The sequence below is a fragment of the Taudactylus pleione genome, unplaced genomic scaffold (genome assembly GCF_031769625.1).
Source record: "Taudactylus pleione unplaced genomic scaffold, aTauple2 ptg000367l, whole genome shotgun sequence".
NCBI lineage: Eukaryota > Metazoa > Chordata > Amphibia > Anura > Myobatrachidae > Taudactylus > Taudactylus pleione.
The window spans coordinates 2,582,858-2,606,385 of NW_028284768.1; the positions used below are offsets into that span (position 1 = coordinate 2,582,858).

A 23,528-nucleotide genomic window follows, 5' to 3' on the forward strand; every position below is an offset into this window, starting at 1 on the left:
ATCATGAGATTCCCGCACCTTCCCGTAGAGTAGGCAAGTATGAGAGACTGGTTAGAAGTCAATAATCCTACCAGTATGTTTTTGGAGTATAGGAGGAAACCCACGCAAACATGGGGAGAACATAGATACTGCCTTGGTCAGTATTGGCTCAGCGCTGTGTGGCAGTAATGCTGACCACTATGCCGCCGTGCTAATTATGGTCTGTACGGCTCAGAACTTCATGTGCAGTGGTGTACTGATGTTTACATGTACTGCAAGGACAGGGTGCATGTTTTCGCACCGGCGTAATATAGCGTATTTTTGGTTTCAGGTGGAAAAGCCCCTGAGATGAGCCCCAACTACAGAACTCCCAAAGTTGGGAAATGTGTTTATGGCTTATTTTTATTTATCATGGCAGAAAGTGACTAGTGTCAGTGGCATCGGATCTTTCAGTGTGGGTGCTTATCGGCCTTTTCCTGGGAATTAATCCATTATTTTTACTCTTTGTTTACTCCCCCATTTTGTAATTGATATCAAAGCACTGAAATGATAAAGATCTGCTGAGAGATACACACAGTTCATGTATACTACACATTACAAAGTCACCGTCTGTCTATAAATAGATGGCAGTTGCCTGGTTGCAACATTTGCTAATCAGTATGTTTAAAGGGGCAGTGCCACTGAAAGATGGAAGACTATTCTAGCTTATGAGGAGATGAATGTGCCATTCAGTGACATTTTTCTTTCATTTGTCCTATATTACAATGGATTAAAAAATATTGCTAAATACTATATTAATCTCCATTTTGCCATTATTAAAGTTGACTAAAACTTCTACAACTATTTGTATTAAAGGACTTGCCCTTATAGGACTATTTGTAACTGCAACACATGGAGCAATTTAGCAGATGGTCCCACGACTCCCACCACTGGGGTCCCCAATATTATTTAAAACGAGTACAATAATTTATTATCAGAGTTCGTACTAAAACGTTCCTGTCCAATACACAATGGATCAGCCATAGGGACTATAACGTACCATCTACAAATTTATTATGGTTCCTACGGTCTTAATTTGTTACTTTGTGGTTATCTATAAGTCACAAATTCTAATTTGCAAATATATTTTGGTTGCTTATGTATACCGTTATATTGAATCCTTGTGGTTTAAGAAGTGAATTATTGATCTTTTAAATATTTTTCATATATGTTTGTTTCTAATAAATATGTTTTTAGATTTATAAAGTTTTTTTGTGGATCTCGGAGGCACTCCTATAGCTATACATATATATATATATATATATATATATATATATATATATATATATATATATATATATATATATATATGGGTTGGGTATGGGAGATCGGCAGCCGGGTTATATATCTACTATATAAAATCGAAAATTTGTCATTCTGTCCTTCTGTCTTTATACAAATCCACAGTTTACATACGAGTGTAATAAAACACGGCTGAGGCAACTAGAAAAAATTTGAAATCGAAACTAATTACTGTTCATTTTTAATTAATTAAAAAACACAATTTTTGCATAGCATTCGCCCTCTACAGGTCAGGAACGGGATTAGAAAAGGATTTAGTTTATCTAATATATTGATCTCTCATGGTTCTACACCTAAAACACCAAAGAAGAATAAAAGCATTGTCCTGTTTGGTTTATTGTTAGATGCAGGTTTGGACACCATTCTTCTTGGGCCATCTGCAAGGTCAATAATTTCATTTTATAACATGCATTCTGCTACATACTAAGGAATTATGGTATTTTATTCTGTAGCATATAATCTAAGTCTCTGAACATCATTTACTATGGCTCTCGTGTATGTACAAAGGATTTCGCAAAGGACTGCTCTCTCGATAAGAGCTGTCCTTCACGATGCTGCCGGGCAGAGGGACTTCCGGGTTGAACACCCAGTAGTCCTTCTGCGCATGTAATGAGGTCCCCATATTTTTTTTCACCCCCACAATTAAAATCCCAGGCAGCGCCAGGTACTCCAGCTAGCATATATATATATATATATATATATATATCACCCAGTTGCCGGTCTCCCATACCCAACCCATGTATATATATCCGCCTGCAGATTATACATTCATTACATTACTTATACATTCATTATATTAATAAAATACATGGTTTCTCATACAATCACTATATTAACAATAAATATCCCATTTGTCTTCTCTGCATGCATAAGCTCATAATGAAAAAGAAAAGTAGATTAATTTCCAAATGATAATGTTGCAGTAAGCCTGTCACTGTCTTTCCGCATAAGACTATACAGGCTATTTTTAATTAAGGATTTGTCTACACAAACACAAAGAAACTGTTGCAATAATTAGCTTAGTTATAGAATGGCCCAAAGAGATTGGGGCAACGTTCTATATTACATTTCGGTGTGAAAACGTTTTATGTTTGTTATAGAGATGATTGACATGTAGTGTTTTCAAACCCTGGTTCTTTAGGTGCGTATCCACTTGCCAATTAAAGTGAGCGATTGAACAATTACAACATTGTAATCGTTTGATCGCTCATTAATCGTTAAGTAATTGTGCAGTTTAATGTTGCAAACAACCAGCAATGCGCGCTCCCACTGGTCGTTTTCGACATAAATTATCGCCTGAACATGCCAGTCAATTTGCCGATAACAGATTGAGCATGTTCGGGGATGAGGGAGGGTGCCTGCTCTGAATGACATATCGTTCAGTGTAGGCACATTACAGGATGAGGAACGACTGTACGATTACAATGATGGGCAAGTGGATACGCACCTTAAGACCAGCAACGGAGTACAATAGTAGTATTTAAATTAGTAGCCCAGAGTTTATTTCTTTTTTTTAATACCTCAACACAAGCCTTGGAGAGTGATACGGTGGTGAGAGATAAAGTACCAACCAATCAACTCCTAACTGCCATATTTCAAACACATTCTGTAAAATGACAGTTAGGAACCAGTATAGGTTGATACTTTCTCTCCACTCTAACATTCGCCAAAGCTTAGTACATAGACCCCTGTATGAGAGCATGAACATAGTGAGCAGGATGTGCTAAAGGGGAAAATGCGGTAAAACCCCTGGAAATTGCATTTTCTGGATTTTTACCACATACCCCATATGTACTAAGCATTCGGGTGCTTCGTTCCAAGGGGTAACACCATCTTCAGGTGGCGATACCTATAGAAACCTATAGGCTTATTATCGGGATGCTTCTCCTGAGAGGGATCCAATTGGATCCTTCCCAACACCCCCTGCGGCCCGCAGCCTTCTGCGCATGCACAGGAGGATGCCAGAGGGACTTCTGGGTGTTAAATCCAGAAGTCCCTCCCTCCGGAGCCATCGCAAAGGCCATCTTTTATCGGGAGAGCTGTCGTTTGCGATATTCTAGGTACATACCACCGTAATCAACCAAATCAACCACAGTATGTAAACGAAGACAGACGGGATGTACAGCATCACGGGTGCAATGCTTAGTACATCCCACCCAGTGTGAGGTTATTGCAATATATTTTGGTAATCTAGGGAAAACGCTAGCCCACTACCGCACTTCTATAAAATGCAGTACAGCCCTTTAAAGAATGTGGTGTACCCTAATGAGCACTGGGGTGTTCTGTTGAAAATAGAATTAAAGTTTTAATAAAGTTTTCCCGCACCTCCAGAGCAAATGTGATTTTTCCCAAAATCGTTATTGGTACTTGCTCTGGGACCCCGACGGTACCCCCCTGAGGACTAATTATGCAATTTAAGTAATACTACTTACCTTCAGCAGCGTTGTCTTCTGCATCTTCTTCTTCATCCAGCATCGGAAGCCGGGTCCTCTGCTGCTGGGTGAGTAAGTCAGTGTGTGTGAGTGTTTGTAAGTGTGTATGAGTGTTGTGTGTGTGATCCCCCATGTGTGTGGCCCCCCCAGTGTCTGTGTGCCTCCTCCCCCAGAATGGGCGCTGGGAGAACTACATCTCCCAGCAGCCCTTGCCCCTCCTACCAGCCCTTGGAGCCTACCAGCAGCCCCCGGGGATCCCAGCAGCACCCTCTCCAGTGAGAAGATGGAGAGGAGGCCACCGGAAGCCGCGGAGACCACCGGAGACCCCCGGCCAGGTAAGTGAAGGTTTTTTTTTTTCTCGCGCCGCGGGGTTTTCAGAGCTGAAAACCCTGCAACCACTTTTTTTAATTGGATACCGCGGGTATCGGGAGCGCGCATACCCATGGTATTCCAAAATTGGGGGCGAGGTTTTTTACCTCGCTAAACCTCGTGCCCAATTGAATATGCCCCATAGAGTGGGAGGCCCGTGGATTGAGTACTATTATAAGTAGTATTATAAAACAGTTAACACACATTGGGGCAATTCCATTAGCAACTATGATATTAGGTGCCGGCATTCTGACCATTTCCCTGGCACCTTACATCCATCAACATGGCAGATAATTCTCTGAAACCCACAGAGGTGCACAGGTAAACTTGCAATGTTGCTGTAGTGTAACTCTTGACCACGATTATTAAGGATTCATGTCGCTGGGGATATTTATTTTTTAATGAAAATATCCCCGCTATGTACAAAGGGGAACTCGCAGGGACAGCAGTTGCGATAACCACTGTCCCTGCGAGTTATATCCCCGGCAAAATGTAGAAGTCTGACACAGTGTCAGCTTCCGGAGCTGGCCAGGGGCTGCGAGAGAGAGAGAGATTGAAAGATCTCTCTACTGCTCCTAAGTCTCCATAGGCTTAACACAGTTTTCACCATCTGAAGATGGCGTAAACTATCTCGGCCAAACTTCGAAAAGCTGCCAGCTTAATATGCTCCGAAAGCTACCAGCTTAAACTAGCTTTAATATTGTATTAGATACTATTTATATTGTGGTCATGGTGTGGGCTGGGGGGAGGGATGGATGGGGGTTTCCAGGCAACCAGAACCCCCCTGTGTTTGCTTATGCCCATTGATAATAACGGGGACTGCGATCTGAAGTGAGATTTTTGTGAAATCTCCTGCATTGTGTAATTAGTACATAGGTACAATTTAGGATTATTATAATACCAGCGCTCAGTACTGCCCACTGTGGAATCAAAATCAAAAGACAGCTGCCTGCATATATAAGGTATCCCAGAAACCTTATAAAAAGTTAAAATCAATTTATATACACATGTGGTGCTCATCTAGACTTCCTAATATTGACTATTGTATGTGATTCAATACTGATTTTCCAAGTACTATTCCATACAGTGTATTTTGGGCAATTTCAGTTCTTAAATATCCTTAGATTAATCTCAATCCCCTACAACAATATATCCAATGTCTCTGTTGCTGATAGTCTCGCACAAACAATGTCTCTGTTCTTAATCCAATGTCCTTATATTTATCCAGAGAAAAAATCGTGATGTGTACACCATTTAGTTCCTTTAAGTATGTGATCACAGGGTCCACCTCATTAAACTCCTCCAGAAATCCACTCCATAAAACAGCACTTTCAGTAACAAGAATAAGGACGGTATCACTTACTTATTTGACGCTATGAATGCAGGAAGGTGATAGGAACGTACCCACCAATTAACTCCTTCTCTGCTGGTCTCCTCCTCTGTCCAATTCAGCTGTAGAGTGAGTGGGAGTAAGTGGACCTCAGTATGTGTTTGTGCTTAATCTACAGTATGAGCCAAATGATGCTCACACTTGCTGTATAAGGTTAAATGGATTTATTCAACTGATAAAAATATAAATATCAAAAGCACAATAATACAATATAAAATAAAAGGGGTGTATTATTGTCCAATTGTCCCAACGCATTTCATCCCGTTCATGGGACTTTTTCAAGGGTATTAACCAGACTGTAACTCATGTGCGCTTTAAATACCTAGTCACTTGACCACTCAGTCTCTGAATGCCAGCACTTCCGGGTCTCATCTTGCGCGCATGTGCATTGGTGTAGTCCTCTGCTCTCTCCGATTAGGGATGCTGAGTATTGAGCTTGCGTGGACTCCAAAACCACGTGATGTTAATGCTGTAGGGCGAACCTCTACCTTTGGCTGTGTAGATTCAACTATGCGCAAGCGTTGGACTCCTTTTCGGGGACAGTGGAGTTCCTTGTATTTCATGCTTGCTGGTTCAATTCCTCACTTATACCAGCAGTTGTACATACTAGTATTGTCTCCTATATGCGGGCGGCCATTTTGTCATGGTCGAATCCATGTTGTCTTGGATAGCAGTCTTTAGTGGGGAATGTATAAATTCTTACTCCTTCTCACGTATTTACCAAAAGGGAGTCTCTTGTATAATAATCTCATCTTCATACCCTACATGAATATTCTTGTATTGTCATCTTATTAAATTATTATTCATTATTCATTCATATATTCATTATTCATATCACTGTTTATATCCTGTTAACTTTTCACATCGAGTTATATTTTAAATTATTCACTCTCCATATTCAAAATTGTTGAGTATTATCCCATTACCATAAATAATGTATGCCTATATATGATATGAATAAATAAAATAGATGGAAAATGCAGACACATATAACACCCATGATCGTAAAATTGGTCATGCATGTATATAACTATACATAAACATACATGTATATACACATACACATATGTATACATCCATACATATGTGTCTATATGTATGTTAGAGGAAATAGCCTTATGGATCTATATTCAAACCTCTTGGTTGTAGAGTTTTTAAATTGAAGATCCATTTACTCTCATTTTTATCTACCCATGCATTAAAATGTCCTCCTCTCCAATTAGGGACTAGCTGTTCTATAGCTAGAAATTTTAAACATCTTGGATCGCTGTTGTGTACCTCTTTGTAATGGTTGGAGACACTATGTTGTTCAAATCCTCTTTTTATGTTTCTGATATGTTCTCCTACTCTTATTTTAAGGGGTCGCACTGTTCTGCCCACATATTGTAGTTGACAGCTACACTCCAAAAGATAAATTACATTTTTTTAGAGAGTCACACGTGAGTTCCTGTTTTATGTGATATTTTTGTCCTGTTTGGTTAGACTGAAACTCTATGGCTGGTTTAGTAGTATTTTGGATATATTGTTGTACGGGACTGAGATTAATCTAAGGATATTTAAGACATAGGTACAATACATACAATTATGCAGAAACTGCAGTTTCTACATATGTAAAAAAAACAGTTTTATACAGAGGCCCATATAGTTTTGTACAACAATTACACAACACAAGAGAGGTAAATGTTTCTCCTTACTGAGCATGTAGATGCTGTGCTGTAGAGCCTGTATGCGGTTGGGCTCACTGGACACTGTCAAGTCTTTCTTTACACTTGCTCCTCCAACAGTAATCTTGGATGGACCGGGGGAAGAAGAGAGAGACTTCTGGGGCTTTTGTACTTCCTTGGAAGCTCTGGGGCTCTTGCAAGAGGACTGTAAGCTTAAGCATGAGCGGGAGCGTAGAGACTCCAGTTGATTCACTGTGACACAGTTCAATCCACCTATCAAGGTGACTGGAAGGACAAAGGACACAAACGCATTGACCTGAAAGGAGGCAAAACCACAAATGTCACCAAAGCATTATTATTACCAAATCATTTTGCATTGTCAAAATGTTTTAAAACTAATTTTCTTTAGGCTACAAGATGGTCCATGTCATTTAGTGATGATGAGTGTAACTTGGGTTTGGTATGGCTTATTCACAGACTGTCACCAAGCAGAAGGGGACAGACGTATGTCAGAGCCGACATGCTGGCATGCTGCCGTAGTACTGCATTGTAATAGCATCGTCACTATCGCAGCTTTACAGCTTTAAACATGACACTTTATTATGATGCTTAGGGGCATTTATATTAAAATAATTTTGCTGGAAATCAGACATTCGCATCTACGATCACTTAACTTTACACTTGTCAAAAATTACTTATCAAGTCTAAAATACGATAATAAATACGCCCCTTAAAGTTGTAAAGCTGAGACGGTGACAACGCTTTACAGAACAGTTCTCACATGCCGACATAACAGGTTCCACATACTGCTGTACCCAGGGGAGGATTAAGTGGTCAGGCCACCTCTAGGCACAATATTGTTGGCCACACCCCCTCCCACCTCCTTCACGACTGCCCTCATCCTCCGTGGTCATGGGCAGTTAGGAATATCTGCAGAGCCACCCAGGAGGAGTGACAGACTCACATGGCTACTGGGAAATCCGCCACCGGCTGTTCCCCTTTTGCTTTTCAGCATTCTAACTGTTGATAAGTCACCTATGTTCTAAGGAAGATACTCCCATACACTTTACCATTGGTAATAACAGAGGCCGACAAGTGTGCAGCCTGGGAAATAGGAAACAAGTAGGAACATTTTCGGTTACTGTTTAATTCTGTTTCATTTACAGCAGAGCCGCGCATTGTGGATCGCGTGACAGCCTGGATGGCTGCATTCTTAATAAGTGGATTTGCCTTGTAGGGCAGGTGTTTTAGCACATCAATAATGAACCAATAGGGAGCTGGGATTGATGCTGTACAAGCTGGCTGATCAAACAGAGGAATAATCCTGTGTTAGCTCAGTGCTAGGAATCGGCAAGGGAAATTGGATTCACATTCTGCCAAGAAAGCATCAGGTTGTCTCACCAGAAATGCAGGTACAGTATATACACACACGCACGCACGCACGCACGCACGCACAACTAAGATTTGCCTGTTCACACATATATAGTTTATGTACAGATATGTCCACTTGCATCTTTGGCGCTCATGAGGTAAATCGCTCCACGTATGGCAGTGAGTCGTGCGCTTGTGACTCGGGACCTGCACTGCGTTCGCACCTGTGATCCATAGGATTGCACGGAGCGAATGCAACCGCAGCATGGTGTACCGTTGCGCACGCAGCCGTGGAAAATCGCATAGCGCGATGCATGTGCACGTTTGCCACGCAAGCGGCACAGATGTAAATGGTCACATGTGTGCGAGTGTGATCAGTCCTCATTGTAACATTTCCTAATTTCTTTTACATTTAATATTTCCCAACAGTGAATCTTTAAGTGAAAATTATCTTTTTTTTTTTAATAATGACTTTTTTGTGCACAACATAACGTGAACAACAGGGCAAATACTGTAAGTGCCTAGAAGTGTTTAACTCAGTCTATTTAAAAAGAAGTACGGTTCTGATAGGGACACTTTTGTAGAGAAGCCTTAGATGTCTTCCCCCAGTGACCGACTGGGGCTGTAGATCAGCCCCGGAAATCTGCGCGCTCAGAAAGGGGGCGTGGCCAAGTTTCAAGGGGGCGTGTCACGAGTCACGGGGACCTGGCCTCGCGGCACGCCACCGTCTGTTCCCGGCCGAGCAGAGCGGACTGGCCCATCACTGCCGCTGGGCCACCCCTTCCACCTGAGCTCACATAGTGAATTCTGCAGCAGGGGGTGGGGGGCCGGGACACTTCCGCCCTCCTCAAACCAGCCCTGTGGCCATTGTCCCCTCTGGCATTTGCCAGAAGTGCCTAATGGCCAGTCCGGCCCTGTCTTCCCCATATGCCTGACACCAACCGCTATGTAGAGGTTCAAAAACTCCACCATTACACTCCATGTGTTAAGGATATCCATGCTTGAGCACAGGTGACTTAATTAGTACCTCGGTCAATTTGATGTAACCATCTGGAGTCAAGCGTGGATATCCTTAAAACCTGAACTGTAAAGGTGGAGTTTGGGAAACTACATCTGTAGCTTTGAAATGTGGAAAAATCTTTCCCTCTAAGGATCTAAGGGCCTGATTCAGAGCCGGACGCTATTTGCGCTCGCTCGTTCAGAAAAAGGGTCTGGCTATTTAAATTGAGCGCTCGTTCTTTGCGGTCTGTTGACGCCTCTATGTCTGAGCGAGCGAACGAAACATGCGCTCGCTATTTTGTAAAGACGCCCCCTGGCCGCTCGCATCCTACGTCATCTCTGCTATTTATTAGATTAATCGAGTACATCGAAAGGCGCCTGAACTGCTCGCAGTGCTTGTGGTAGGTTTTACTTCCCGCAATCACTGCGAGCAGTTCAGGCTAAGAAACAACCAAGTGACGTGGTCGATGACGCTGCTTTGTTAATTATGCACACCCTTAAAACGCCCGTTTTGACCGTTTGGCACGCGTGCATTCGGATCTCCACTCCCCGTTTTCAAGCACCTTCCCCTGTTACCACCCACAAACGCCTCATCCTGTCACTCAAATTAGCAGGCACTCGCTATTTTGCGAACACAAGTTTTCCGACCGCACTGACTGGTTGGCGCATGCGCATTACGACGCATATGCATGCGCAGATGTGCGAACATCGCTCGGAGTGAACGAGCGGCCGCTTACGAGCGGCTCTGAATCAGGGCGTGTGCTTTTATTTTTTGTTGCGGCCTCTTGGTCTCTTGCATAGCTGTGGGTTACCACCCACAGCTTATGCGAGCGGCCATGATGATGACCGCGACCATCGGGCTTGCGACGAGACCCTTGTGGTAGGGTCTTGTTGCCGCAAGCCCCAGTGGACTTCCTGCACTATTAGAGCAGGAAGTCCACCTACTGATATCACTAGTGATGTCAGTAGGGCCGCCCACAAACGGCAGGCGTTCGCATGGGATCGCCTCCGTTTGTGAATCCACCCCCCTGCCACGCCTACAAAACGGGGCGAGCTGTCGATCAACATCGACAGCCGCCCCTTTTGTAGTGAGTCCCGGAGCAAGTGCTTTTTGCGCTCACTCCGGGGCTCGCGCACGTGCGCACTGGGCCACCATCGACCCGCTTGCGAGCGGGTCTGAATCAGGCCCTAAGAACTACTGACGTCTGGTGAGTGATAGGGTGGTGGTGACGGTCTGTAGGCACAGGACTGTACAACCAAAGCACAATTTGAAACAATTTAAGTATAGACTTTCATTTAGAAGTTGAAAAAGAAAGTCACCCTAACCTTATGCAGAAGGCTGAGATGCATTAGAACCTTGCAAATAGACAAAAAAATACAAGTTTGTTCTAAAAATAATCACCTTCTAGATCACCGTCATATTTTACTTATAAGGTGCTACAAAATAAGTTGGTAAATTCATGGCCATCTGCCTTGTACAAGCAGACATAAACCACAGCTTACCGCGTACTGGTGAAATCACCATATGTTCGCAGGCATAGCGGCATTTTGTAACGCTGTATGCATGTAGAAATGCGATTATAATCACAAAGGATAGCTCTTCCAATAAGGGTTGTCCTTTGCTGTGTGCGTACTTCTGGGTTTATGACCTGGGAGTCTTTCTGCGCATCTGCGAGCCGAAGAGGACACTGGGAGGGATTCCGTTGGATCCCTCTCGGGAAATTATGCGGTGAGATGCTCATAGGCTTCTATTAGGCCACACCATTTATAGATGGCATTGTCTTACGGGAAACAAACTCTGGAAAGTTTTGCTTTCCGGAGCTTGGTGCATATATGGAATGCGGTCAAACCTCCTAAAACAAAGAAGAAACTTTCCCTGAATTAGAAACGCGTCAAGGGAGCAGGGAACACCTGCACTTACAGCTGCAGTAACAATATACCAGACATTCCTGTGTGGCTGTCAGGACCTTTCTGAATAAAGCCACAGGTGATTTATTGCCAGCCTGAGCGAGCGGAGCGTGTCCGGCATTGACCTCACATGTGCCGTACGGGCAGAGGAGCGGAGGCATTGGGAGTTGGGACTTGGGACACTAGCTGCTGGTGTAGCACAGACACGGGCCATCAGCTGCTGGTGCAGTGCAAAGTCAGCAGAGAGGTGGAGCTGGTAGCTGGGTCCAAGTAACTACACCCGCCGGAATTTAATCCAGCTACACCTTCATTCCCGCCACGGTCCCCTACCAAAACACCCCCTCTCCTCTCTCCACTGGAATCGCCTACTTATAACCAGACATCACACTTAGGCCCGTTTTCAATTGCCGGCGACAAGTCCCGGACTTTTCGCCATCATCGCCAGCTTTTCCTCCGGAAAAGTATCGCGCTTGTCACCGTGATTCGACCTATTCAATTGCAAAGGACGCGAGAACGCATCCCGGCAAAACTTAGATCGGCGAAAAGTCCTGTCAGATTTGGGGAAATCAGCCTGACACCCCCCAAAAGATGCAATGACATGGGGGATCACTATGGATACCCCCGAATAGGCCTGCTGAAGGTATTTGGGGTACTCAAATGGTCTCAATAGGTGTTAATTCGCGTATATTTGCATATGGGGTGAAGAATAGCATTTAGCAATATTTTTTCTTCAAAATAACTATGTACAGCAAATTTGGGGTACCTGAAAATGGGGGCAAGCATATTCAAAAGTTGCTAAAGTGAAGTTTTAATAATCATGGAAAAACCACCTGCCACAACACCTGCAAAGAAAAAAACACCTGGGGCATACTTGGGGACCCCCCTGGAGTCTATTTCGCTATTTTTTATGTATGTCCCCAAACTTTGAACTTTTTCACCCCCAAAACAAAAGTACTTTTTGGGGGTGTTCTAATATATTTTTTTTACTTTTTTGGACAGAGATTATATTTGGGGGACTGTCCTAACACTGCACAGGGGTTCCCGCAGCTTTGCACTCCAGAACCCCAAAACGGCATTTTTTTCTGCCTTGATTCAGAGGCAAATCTTTTCCACCTATCTGAATGCATTGACTTTCCGCTTAGGCGTAAAGTCATCGCAATTGAATTCAGTGGACAGTTTCCGACAGGCGAAATGACATCATCGGCGAATTCTTTTACGCCGAGAACAGCTTTTCGCCTGTAATTGAATATGGCCCTTTGGGGTAAATTTATTAAGATTCGAGTTTGGGCGAGTTAGCATTCTCTGGAGAATTTGGGCATTTTTTTTCCACATGCAAATTTACTAATGACAAATGCGGGAGAGAAATCTCCTTTGCTACGGGAAAATTCTGGAGAGTTAGCAAACTCACTTCACTTCAGCATTGGCCAAACTTGAGTAACTTTTCACTGGTGAAGACAGGATTCTGGAATTTACCAAGATGAGAGTTTCTAAACTCTCATGAGAACGGACAAAACTCCTGTAAAAATTTGTGAAATCAATTCACCTGCCTTTGAGCTATGAGTTTGGCAGAAACATACACAGATCAGTGTAGGGACGCCTCCGTTTGTGAAACCATCCCCCCGCCACGCCTACAAAACGGGGTGACCTGTCGATCACATCGACAGCTGCCCCTTTTGTAGTGAGCTCCGGAGCGAGAGAATTTTTCTCTCGCTCCGGGGCTTGCGCACGCACAGGGCGGCCGCTGCGCGTGCGCAGACCCTAAACATCGACCCGCTTGCGAGCACTCTGCACTTTCGAGCGGGTCTGAATGAGGGCCTAAGGACCTCATTCAGACCCGGTCGCAAGCGCTGAGCGCTCGGCCCGTTTTGTAGGCGTGGCGTGGGGCTGGTTTCATAAACGGAGGCGTTCCTTAAGGAACGCCTGCCGTTTTGTGGACGGCCACACTGACATCAGCAGTGATGTCAGTGGGGAGCTTCCTGCTCGATCAGAGCAGGAAGCTCCCTGGGGCTTGCGGTTGCCAAGACCCAACCTTAGGGTCTCGTCGCAAGCCCCGATGGTCGCGATGGTCTTGACCATCGTGACCATCAACATGGTCGGTCGCTAAAGCTGTGGGTGGTAACCCACAGCTTAGCTAGCGATTAGGAGGCCGCACTTAAAAATACAAGCAGCCGCCCTCATTCAGAACGAGCGCTAGCTTCTTGCGAGCGCCTCTGAATGAGGGCCTAAGTCCCAACAGTCTGGTATCTATTATTCAAAGACACAGCTTACCCAGGAGATACTTAGTACATTTCAGCTTATGAAATAAGACTGTATCTATATCAACTAGCATATGATACATTGTGTATTTTTAGTTACTTACAGCTACTTTATTGAAATTATTGCATTTTGCATGATAACAAAGGGCCTGATTCAGAGACGAACGCTCTGACCAGAGCACTCGCTCTGAATCAGGGTCCTCCTCCATGAAAATGGAGCGTCCTCCTGGACGCTCGCATAGCTGTGGGTGACCACCCACAGCTTATGCGAGCATCCATGATGATGGTCGCGATGGTCAAGACCATCGCGACCATCGGGCTTGCGACGGAGACCCTGCGGTAGGGTCTCGCTGCCGCAAGCCCTGGAGTGATTTTGGCTCTATCAGCCATGGGAACGCCTCCGTCTGGCAGCCACGCCCCCGGCACGCCCACCAAAGGGGGCGTGCTGTCAATCAACATCGACAGCACGCCCCCTTTGGTGCGAGACCCGGAGCGACGGAGAGCCCGTCGCTATCCGGGTCTCGCACATGCGCACGGCGGAGCTCCCTCCGTCGTGCGCATGCGCAGTGGGGCAACATCGACCCGCTTGCGAGCGTCCTGCGCTCGCGAGCGGGTCTGAATGACCCCCAGAGTTTTTTCATATTATCTTAAGGGATTGTCCCTCTTATTTATATTGTATTGCGATCAGTGTATGCATTTTATCAATATTAAATAATTGCTTTATTTTGTAAGTTGGTCTACCAATATTTTATTGTATATATTCTCTAGTGTTGGAGCATAGCTGCTCTTTTTTCATCATTACGTATCTGAAGCAATTATATTTGCTTAAATAGAACTGGTAATTACCATTGCAAGCAATACAGGATGAGGACAATGATAACATACATTACTACATTAGCAACCATAATACCCAGATAAGCAACAAAGCATAAGCAGCCAAGTGATAGGTGCCCTAGTGGTGAGTAAGACGTAGATTAAAGTAAGGAGAAGCACAAGAGGGTAAAGGGCCCTGCTCATAAGAGCTTACATTCTAAAGGGGAGGGGCAGACAAACAGGTATGACACAGATGGGGTAGGCAGGGAGGAAGGAGCATGTAGCAGCAAATTAAAATGGGAGCTGGAAGGCATTGATGAAGTAGTTGGTCTTGAGAGCCCTTTTAATGGATTTGTAGAGAGGTGGAAACTCTTATGGGAAGAGGGAGAGAGTTCCAAAGGTGGGGAGCAGCACAGGCAAAATCTTGGAGGCGGGAGTGGGAGGAAGTAATCAGTTGGCATGAGAGGCGGCGTGCATTTGTTGAATGAAGAGGACGGACAGGAGAGTGAAGGAAGATGAGGTCAGAGATGTAAATGGTAGAGGAATGGGTGAGGCAGTGGCATAACTATAATGGGTGCAGTGTGTGCGGGGCACACGGGCCCCCGGGTCCAGGGGGGCCCCGTATTGCACACCCTGCACCCATATTTTTTAAACTTACCTGTCCGTGGTCGCACGTCGGGTGTCGACGCTGCTCAGAACATTGGAAAATGGCCGCCGCGGCACTAAAGTGTGCCTGGAGTCTACTGAGACTGCACAGAACACCGGAAAATGGCTGCCGCGGCCATTTTTTCCGGCGTTCTGTGCATGCACAGTAGACTCCGGGCACACTCTAGTGCCCAGAGTCTACTAATGCTCTGGTGGCTGTCCAGCCATGTCAGTCGGCTGCCAGCCACCAGGGAGAGAGGAGGGGTCCTGCACAGAGAGTGCACACGGGCCTCCTCCTCTCTTAAGATGCCCCTGGGGTGAGAGCTTTGTAAGTGAGTGTGAGAACCTTGAATTGGGTTCTGAAAGGGAAGGGGAGCCAGTGGAGGGCTTGTAGGAGAGGGGAGGCAGATGTAGAGCGTTTGGAGAGGAAGATGAGTCAAGCAGCAGCATTATGGACAGACTGGAGAGGAGAGAAATGGGAATTGGGGAGGCCAGATAGGAGGAGGTTACAGTAATCCAATCTGGAGATGACCTGTGAGTCTATGAGGGTTTTAGTAGTATCCTGTGTGAGAAAGAGTCTGATCTTGGAAATAGCTTTAAGATGGAAATGACAGGACTTCGAGAGGATCTGGATATGTGGTTTGAAGGAGAGGGAGGAGTCCAGGATAACTCCAAGACAGCGCACTTTGGGGCTAGAGGAGATAGTTATACCATCAATTGATAAAGAAATGGTGGGAAGTGCAGTTATGTTGGAGGGTAGAAAAATGATCAGCTCAGTCTTAGAAATATTAAGTTTAAGAATTTGCTGGGCAATCCAGGAAGAGATAGCAGAGAGACAGTTGGAGATATACGAGTGAGGAGGGAGGGGGAGAAGTCAGGGGAGGAAAAGTAGATCTGAGTATCATCAGCATAGACATGATAACGGAGGTCAAAAGACCTGAGTTCCCCTAGAGAGGACGTATAGAGAGAGAATAGGAGAGGTCCGAGAACAGAACCTTGGGAAACACCTACTGTAAGAGGCTGTGGGGGGGTGACAGAAGTCATGAGAGAAGACAGAGATGGATCGGTCAGAGAGGTAGGAGGATAGCCAGTAGAGGGCAGTGTCACGTAGACCAAGGGAGTGAAGGATTTGCAGCAGGAGAGGGTGGTCCATAGTTTTGAAAGCAGCAGAGAGGTCAAGGAGAATGAGCAGGGATTAGTGGCCCTTGGATTTGGAAGCAAGGAGGTAATTGCTGACTTTTGTGAGGGCAGTTTTAATGGAGTGGAGAGAACAGAAGCCAAACTGAAAAGGGTCAAGAAGGGAGTGGGAGGAAAGAAAGGTGGTAAGGTGTTTGTAAACAACACGCTCAAGGAGCTTGGAGGCAAAAGGGAGGATAGAGACGGGACAGTAGTTGGCGAAACTGTTAGGATCAAGGGTAGGTTTTTTAAGAATGGGGGAGTCAATAGCATGTTTGAATGCAGAAGGGACAGTGCCAGATGAGAGGGAGAGATTGAGGAGGTGGGCAAGATGGGAACAGGCACAAGGAGACAGGTAGCGGAGGAGACGTGAAGGGATAGGGTCAAGGGGGAATGACATTTAAAATATATATTTTTTTATTATTAGTTTTACGTACACTAAATGTACTTTATTAAATTAATTAAGGCATTTTTTTTACCTGCCCCCCACTATCGCTATCCTGAGACAAGAAGGGCTTCTATGTCCAGAGACAGCCAGCGATGGCTAACACCAACTGAGGGACTTGTTAAATCGCAAGAAGCCGTATCTCTGGCAAAAAATACAGACTTTCTCTGGATTTAGGGCAATTTGTCCCTTTCTGATAGGTGTTCGGATTTCGGCGCCGGTATTCTAAGCGCCGGCATTCCCTTTCCTAGGATATTGACCGTATCCCGATAAATAGACCCCTTATACTCCATATAAGAAAAAGAAAAAAAGATATCCAACTGAAAACACTACAGAGTGTCCTACTCAATATAATCCACTGACTATCCCACAAAATATGTCACTCACTGAGATTTCCAAATGACTAAGGGGCCCATTTGTCAAAGGGAATTTGAGGTAAATTCCCAGAAAACACCCCGGATGTATGAAGGAGGGACCGCAGCAGGTATCTCTGATACATGCTGCGATCCCTCCATTGCCGCTGACAGCCGCCTCCCCCATAGGTTTCTATGGGGGATGCGATGCTGCCAAATGTATCAATGTCGCCATCTAACGCCATCTGAAAATAGCATTAGCCGCTGTAGCCTATCAGAACTTACCGCATGTCAGCCGGCGGAGGGATCTCCCAGATTCCTCTGCTGGCAATGGGCGCCGCTCATGTGCAGTCCACGGGACTGCGCATGCGCAGCAGCCTCTGGCCACATCGCAGGAACTGGCTTTTTGGAGCCCGTCACCCTGCATGTGCCGGTTCATACATTCGGCCGCTATGGTCGTATTTTGCAATGCGATCATGGGCGGTACTGCATGCCCTGATCGCATTGCAAAATGCGATCATTAATAAATGGGCCCCTGAGGGGTCTATTTATGAAGCAGTGAAAAGTGTGGAGAAGTTGCCCATAGCAACCAATCAGCTTTCAAGTAGCATTTATCAAGTACATCCTATAAAATAATAGGTAGGAGCTGATTGGTTGCTATGGGCAACTTCTCCACTGGTCCATTTCTCCACACTTCTCATTGCTTGATAAATAGACCCCTAGACATGTAAAAAAAAAAAGGAAATCATCTTTATTTAAAAATAAATAAGAATTTTAAAAAATCATAATGAACATGATATTCTTACATTGGGCGCAATTCCCTTCTTAAATTAATGAACTTACATAGATTCCGAACTTAGAGAGTGTCCCTATAAGGACTAATTTCTGTGTATGCCTAGTGTCAATGCCGCAGAACACTGCACAAAGAAAAGCAAAAGACAGCAAACGTGATAGCGAAACTAAGGCAGGGCATGCTGGGATGTGTGGTCCCACAGCAGCTAGAGGGCGCTTATTGCCTACACCTACCTTAGATTATCTGTGTCACCTTTCCCTGCTACCTGATGGGCAGAGGTCCTGTATATACAGGGATTGCTACTGAGTTGGGAGCAAAGCAAGAAGAAAAAAAACTTTACACCTGTACAAACCATGGTTCAATATAAGGGGTGCAGAGGCTCCCAACTCTAAATCAGCCCCACTGTATGAGACCCCGAGAAACTGAAAGAAAGAATGAAGCTCCAGGGAGTAATCCACCCCCCCCCCCCTCCTTCCCAATACTGCCATTGGGATGGGATATAGTACATGGGGTTATATACAGCAATGTGCAATAATCCTTTATTATCAGGGGGTGAATGGGCTGTAAGAAGCCAGGAATGTCTGGTCTACTGTATTATTCAGTTTCCTGGACTGGGAATATGATGCTTATAACATAATACACTATTGTGGTTTGCAGGAGAGTACATAATCTGCATACATAACAGTGTATATATAATATCACATCTACTGTAGGTAACACAGCAACAAGCTGCTAATTTATTGAAATAAGTATAAAGGGCAATAAGAGAGGAGGAAGAATAGAGGGGGGGGGGGGGGGGAGGACGGGCAGCATGTATGGAGGTGGACGAGGAGAGCAAGAAATAACAGGAATGTGTGAGTATATATATATGTGTGTGTGTGTGTACATATAATATATATATATATCATTATTATTATGCAGCATGTGCCAGACAATCAGACAGAGCGATACCTGTATAAAGACCTTCAGGGTGGCAGGAGACACCAGGCTGGTGCACACTAGTGAGGATGGATCAGACTCTCCCTCCTGGGTCATGTTCTGGTATCTCACCCCCATGATAAATGCCATGGGCAGGGCAAATAGGAAGGATGAGAGCCAGATTGCCGAGAGAATCCTCTTGGTCCTCCTCCTGGACATGAGCAGCTTGGCCCGGATGGGGTGGCAGATGGCCAGGTAGCGGTCACAGCTCAGGCTGGCGATGTTCAGCACGGTGGCATAGGAGCAGACATCGCGCAGGAAATAGTAACTCCTGCAGCCGGCGTCCCCGAACACCCAGGGGTAGTGGAACCAGATGAAGTTGTAGAGCTCTATGGGGATACTGATGAGCAGGATGAGGATGTCAGACAGTGCCAGGCTCACCAGGTGGTAGTGCACCGTGCCCTGCTGCCAGCTCTGCAGGCTGCACCTCTTCAGCACCAGCCAGATGGTCAGCACGTTGCCCGTGGTGCCCACCAGCAGGATGAGGATGTACAGCACGGTGATGAACACCTTGGAGGACAGACTAGTGTCCACTCCCAGCGGGTGAGAAGAGTCCTTGGTAGCATTGGGCACTTCCGAAGACCCTGTGAGATTGTCATGTGCCAGCATCTCCTCTGCCATCCTGCTACCTGTACCACAGACTGAAGATACAGAGCGCTGGGGGAACGCTCCTTCCCCAGGTACAGAGGGGACCTGTCTCCTCCGGTACTATCACACTCACGCCAGTGAGTCATGCCACCTGACCATGCATAGTGACTGTACCTGCAGTGCCCACACAGCCCCTGGGGCACTCCCTACATCGGGCTCTACGCTAGTCTATAAACAGTACTGTCACTCTGAGACCTCTCTGCCCCCGGAATACACCAGGTTTTAGGTTCCAATCCCATTTGGCAGCTTCATTGCCCTAACCGTATGTTAAATGATTGATTTATTGAATGATAATGTATTTATAGTAATGAGCTAATGCATCATAATGAGAGAATAAATGAACAGTAATGATTAGTCATTAATTTATTGAATGAATGAAGTTATAATAAGTGAAAAAAGGATTAGTAGTAATGAGTGAGTGAATTAATAGTAATGATGAGTGAATGAATAGTAATAATAAATTAATGAATAGTAATAATGTGTGAGAGTGAATGAATAGTAATAATGAGTGAGTGAATTAATGAATAGTAATAATAAGATAATGAATGAATAGTAGTAATACGTGAATGAATGATAATTAGTGAGATAATGAATAAATATTATTAGCAAGTGAATGAATTGTAATAGTGAATTAATAATTAGTAATAATGAGTGATTAACTGTACAGTAGAAATACGTGAATGAATAGTAATAATAAATGAATAAATAAATAGTAATAGTGAGTGAATTAATAGTAATGATGAGTGAATGAATAGTAATAATGAGTGATTAACTGTACAGTAGGAATACATGAATGAATAGTAATAATAAATGAATAGTAATAGTGAGTGATTTAATAGTAATGATGAGTGAATGAATAGTAATAATGAGTGAGTGAGTGAGTGAGTAAGTGAATGAATAGTAATAAGAGAATGAACGATAATGAGTGAGAGAATTAATTAATTAATATTATTAGCGAGTTAATAATAATGAATGAATTATTAGAAATAATGAGCGATTAACTGGACAGTAGGAATAAGTGAATGAATAGTAATAATGAAAGGAAATCTCTCTGCTCTTCTCAGCAGATGTCTGCAGATCCCTAAGCAGCTGTATACAGGGAGAACGCTGATATACTGAGGACCTGGCCAGCAGCTCATGTGTTTTCCATATAACTGTATAAGAAACTGGGAAATTTTAACTGGTTTTATGTCTCCATTTGTAGTGCAGATTAAAGTAAATAACCATTGATACTGACTGAGGCATTTTATAGGTGGGAGCAGTAGAATTCCCCAGCTAATTTCAATAAATGGATAATCAGCTTTATATGGCAGGTGAGTGCTGTAGTTACTGTGTAATGGGGATGGAATTACTACTGCAGCCCACATAGCAACGTGTGATGACCCATTTCATGGAATGGGAAATTGCACATTAATATAGCATTGGTAGCTTTCAAAGCACCCCAGAGTGTATATTTACAAAGGTTCGATTTTGGATTCTGTTCGATTTTCCATTCGATTTTGGTTCGATTTTTTAAAGGAGATTTACTAAAGCCCAAATCGAATGTCAAATCGAACAGAAAAGTGAATTTCATTCCAAATCAAACTTCTGCTAAACATCAATGTTTTCCCATAGTCGATTATAGGATCCCTTCATTTACTAACATTCGATTTGCAAATCGAATGCAAAACAAACTCAATATCGAACTGAAAATCCCCAAATGAATAGAAGTGCTTCATGCTTTCGCTTTTAGCATGAGCAGTTCTATTTGACACAGATGCATGTACACTTCAGTGAGATGCATGCATGTATCTTATACCTCTTTTATACCTAAATTCGGGGTCTGACCCACCAGCATGCTTTAAGATGCCCACTTGTGCACGTCATGTCTAGGAAGTGTATGCAGCCATCGGTACATCGGATGCTATCGCAGCGCTTGAGGTTGACCATACCCTGCCGCAAGTACTGCGAGCACTTCAGTGTAAAAACAAGCCAGGTGACGTGCACTATGATGCTGTCAATGTAATTATGCACACCTCTAAAATGCCATTTAGATGCTCAGGCACGCGCGTTTGCACCTCCACTCCCCCCTCTTTAATGGCCAGCCTCTGTTCAGTGGCAAACGCAGGATATCTAGAGGGGGTTTCCAAATGCTTGATTTTAGAGTGAGTGTGGCCAGTCCATGAATAGAGCATAATTAGCACTTATTCAGCTTTAGTATGTTACATACAAAGTATATTGTGTGTCATAATTCTAGCATATACAGGACCAGCGATCACAGTGAGCCATTAGATGCGGCAGTAGGTCCATCCTGCCTGAGCTGAATGTTTTTTTTTTCAGATGTGAGCACCATTCCTGTGCGCTGGAGCAAGTCTGGGGGAGCAGCAGAAGAACCTAGCACTGCCCTGGACATATACAGTCAGGTCCATAAATATTGGGACATTGACAGAATTTTCAGATTTTGGCCTCTTTTCACCACCACAATGGTTTTGAAATGAAACAAACAAGATGTGCTTTAACTGCAGACTTTCAGATTTAATTTGAGGGTAATTACATACAAATCGGGTGAACGGTGTAGGAATTACAACAGTTTCAATATGTGCCTCCCACTTTTTAAGGGGTCAAAAGTAATGGGACTATCAACTCAAAAGCTATTTCATGGACAGGTGTGGGCTATTCCCTCATTATTTCATTATCAATTAAGCAGGTAAAAGGTCTGGAGTTGATTCTAGGTGTGACATTTGCATTTGGAATCAGTTGCTGTCAACTCTCAATATGAGATCCAAAGAGCTGTCACTATCAGTGAAGCAAGCCATCATTAGGCTGAAAAATCAAAACAAACCCATCAGAGAGATAGCAAAAACATTAGGTGTGGCCAAATCAACTGTTTGGAACATTCTTAAAAAGAAAGAACGCATCGGAGAGCTCAGCAACACCAAAAGACCCGGAAGACCCGGAAAACAACTGTGGTGGATGACAAAAGAATTATTTCCCTGGTGAAGAAAAACCCCTTCACAACAGTTGGCCAAATCAAGAACAATCTCCAGGAGGTAGATGTATATGTGTCAAAGTCAACAATCAAGAGAAGACTTCACAAGAGTGAATATAGAGGGTTCACCACAAGATGCAAACCATTGGTGAGCCATAAAAACAGGAAGACCAGATTAGTTTGCCAAACAACATCTAAAAAAGCCATTACAGTTCTGGAACAACATCCTATGGACAGATGAGACAAAGATCAACTTGTACAAGAGTGATGGGAAGAGAAGGAAAGGAACTGCTCATGATCGAAAACATACCACCTCATCAGTGAAGCATGGTGGTGGTAGTGTCATGGCGTGGGCATGTATGGCTGCCAATGGAACTGGTTCCCTTGTATTTATTGATGATTTGACTGCTGACAAAAGCAGCAGAATGAATTCTGAAGTGTTTCGGGCAATATTATATGCTCATATTCAGTCAAATGCTTCAGAACTCATTGGACAGCGCTTCACAGTGCAGATGGACAATGACCTGAAGCATACTGCAAAAGCAACCAAAGAGTTTTTTAAGGCTAAAAAGTGGAATGTTATGCAATGGCCAAGTCAATTCCCTGACCTGAATCCGATTGAGCATGCATTTCACTTGATGAAGACAAAACTGAAGGGAAAATGCCCCAAGAACAAGCAGGAACTGAAGACATTTGCAGTAGAGGCCTGGCAGAGCATCACCAGGGATGAAACCCAGCGTCTGGTGATGTCTATGCGTTCCAGACTTCAGGCTGTAATTGCCTGCAAAGGATTTGCAACAAAGTATTAAAAAGTGACAGTTAGATTTAGGATTGTTTAGTTTGTCCCATTACTTTTGGCTTGCGATGAGACCCTTGTGGTAGGGTCTCGTGGCCACGAGCCCCAGAGAGCTTTCGGCTCAAACAGAGCCGAAAGCTCTCCCACTGACATCACTTGTGATGTCAGTGGGGCCGCCCACAAACGGTAGGCGTTCTCATGGGAA

General features: G+C 44.2%; 1 protein-coding gene across 1 annotated transcript in view; it reads right to left on the reverse strand.

Moving 5' to 3' along the window:
* Positions 1-19,532, reverse strand: part of NTSR2 (neurotensin receptor 2) — a 31,423-nt gene extending 11,891 nt beyond the window's left edge. Inside the window, exons 1-2 of the mRNA XM_088444596.1 lie at positions 18,885-19,532; positions 7,206-7,491 (exon numbers count right to left, since the gene is read on the reverse strand). Of these exons, the coding sequence (XP_088300722.1) occupies positions 7,206-7,491; positions 18,885-19,532 (934 nt within the window). The remainder of the gene's footprint in view (positions 1-7,205; positions 7,492-18,884) is intronic.
* Between the last annotated feature and the right edge of the window lie 3,996 nt (positions 19,533-23,528).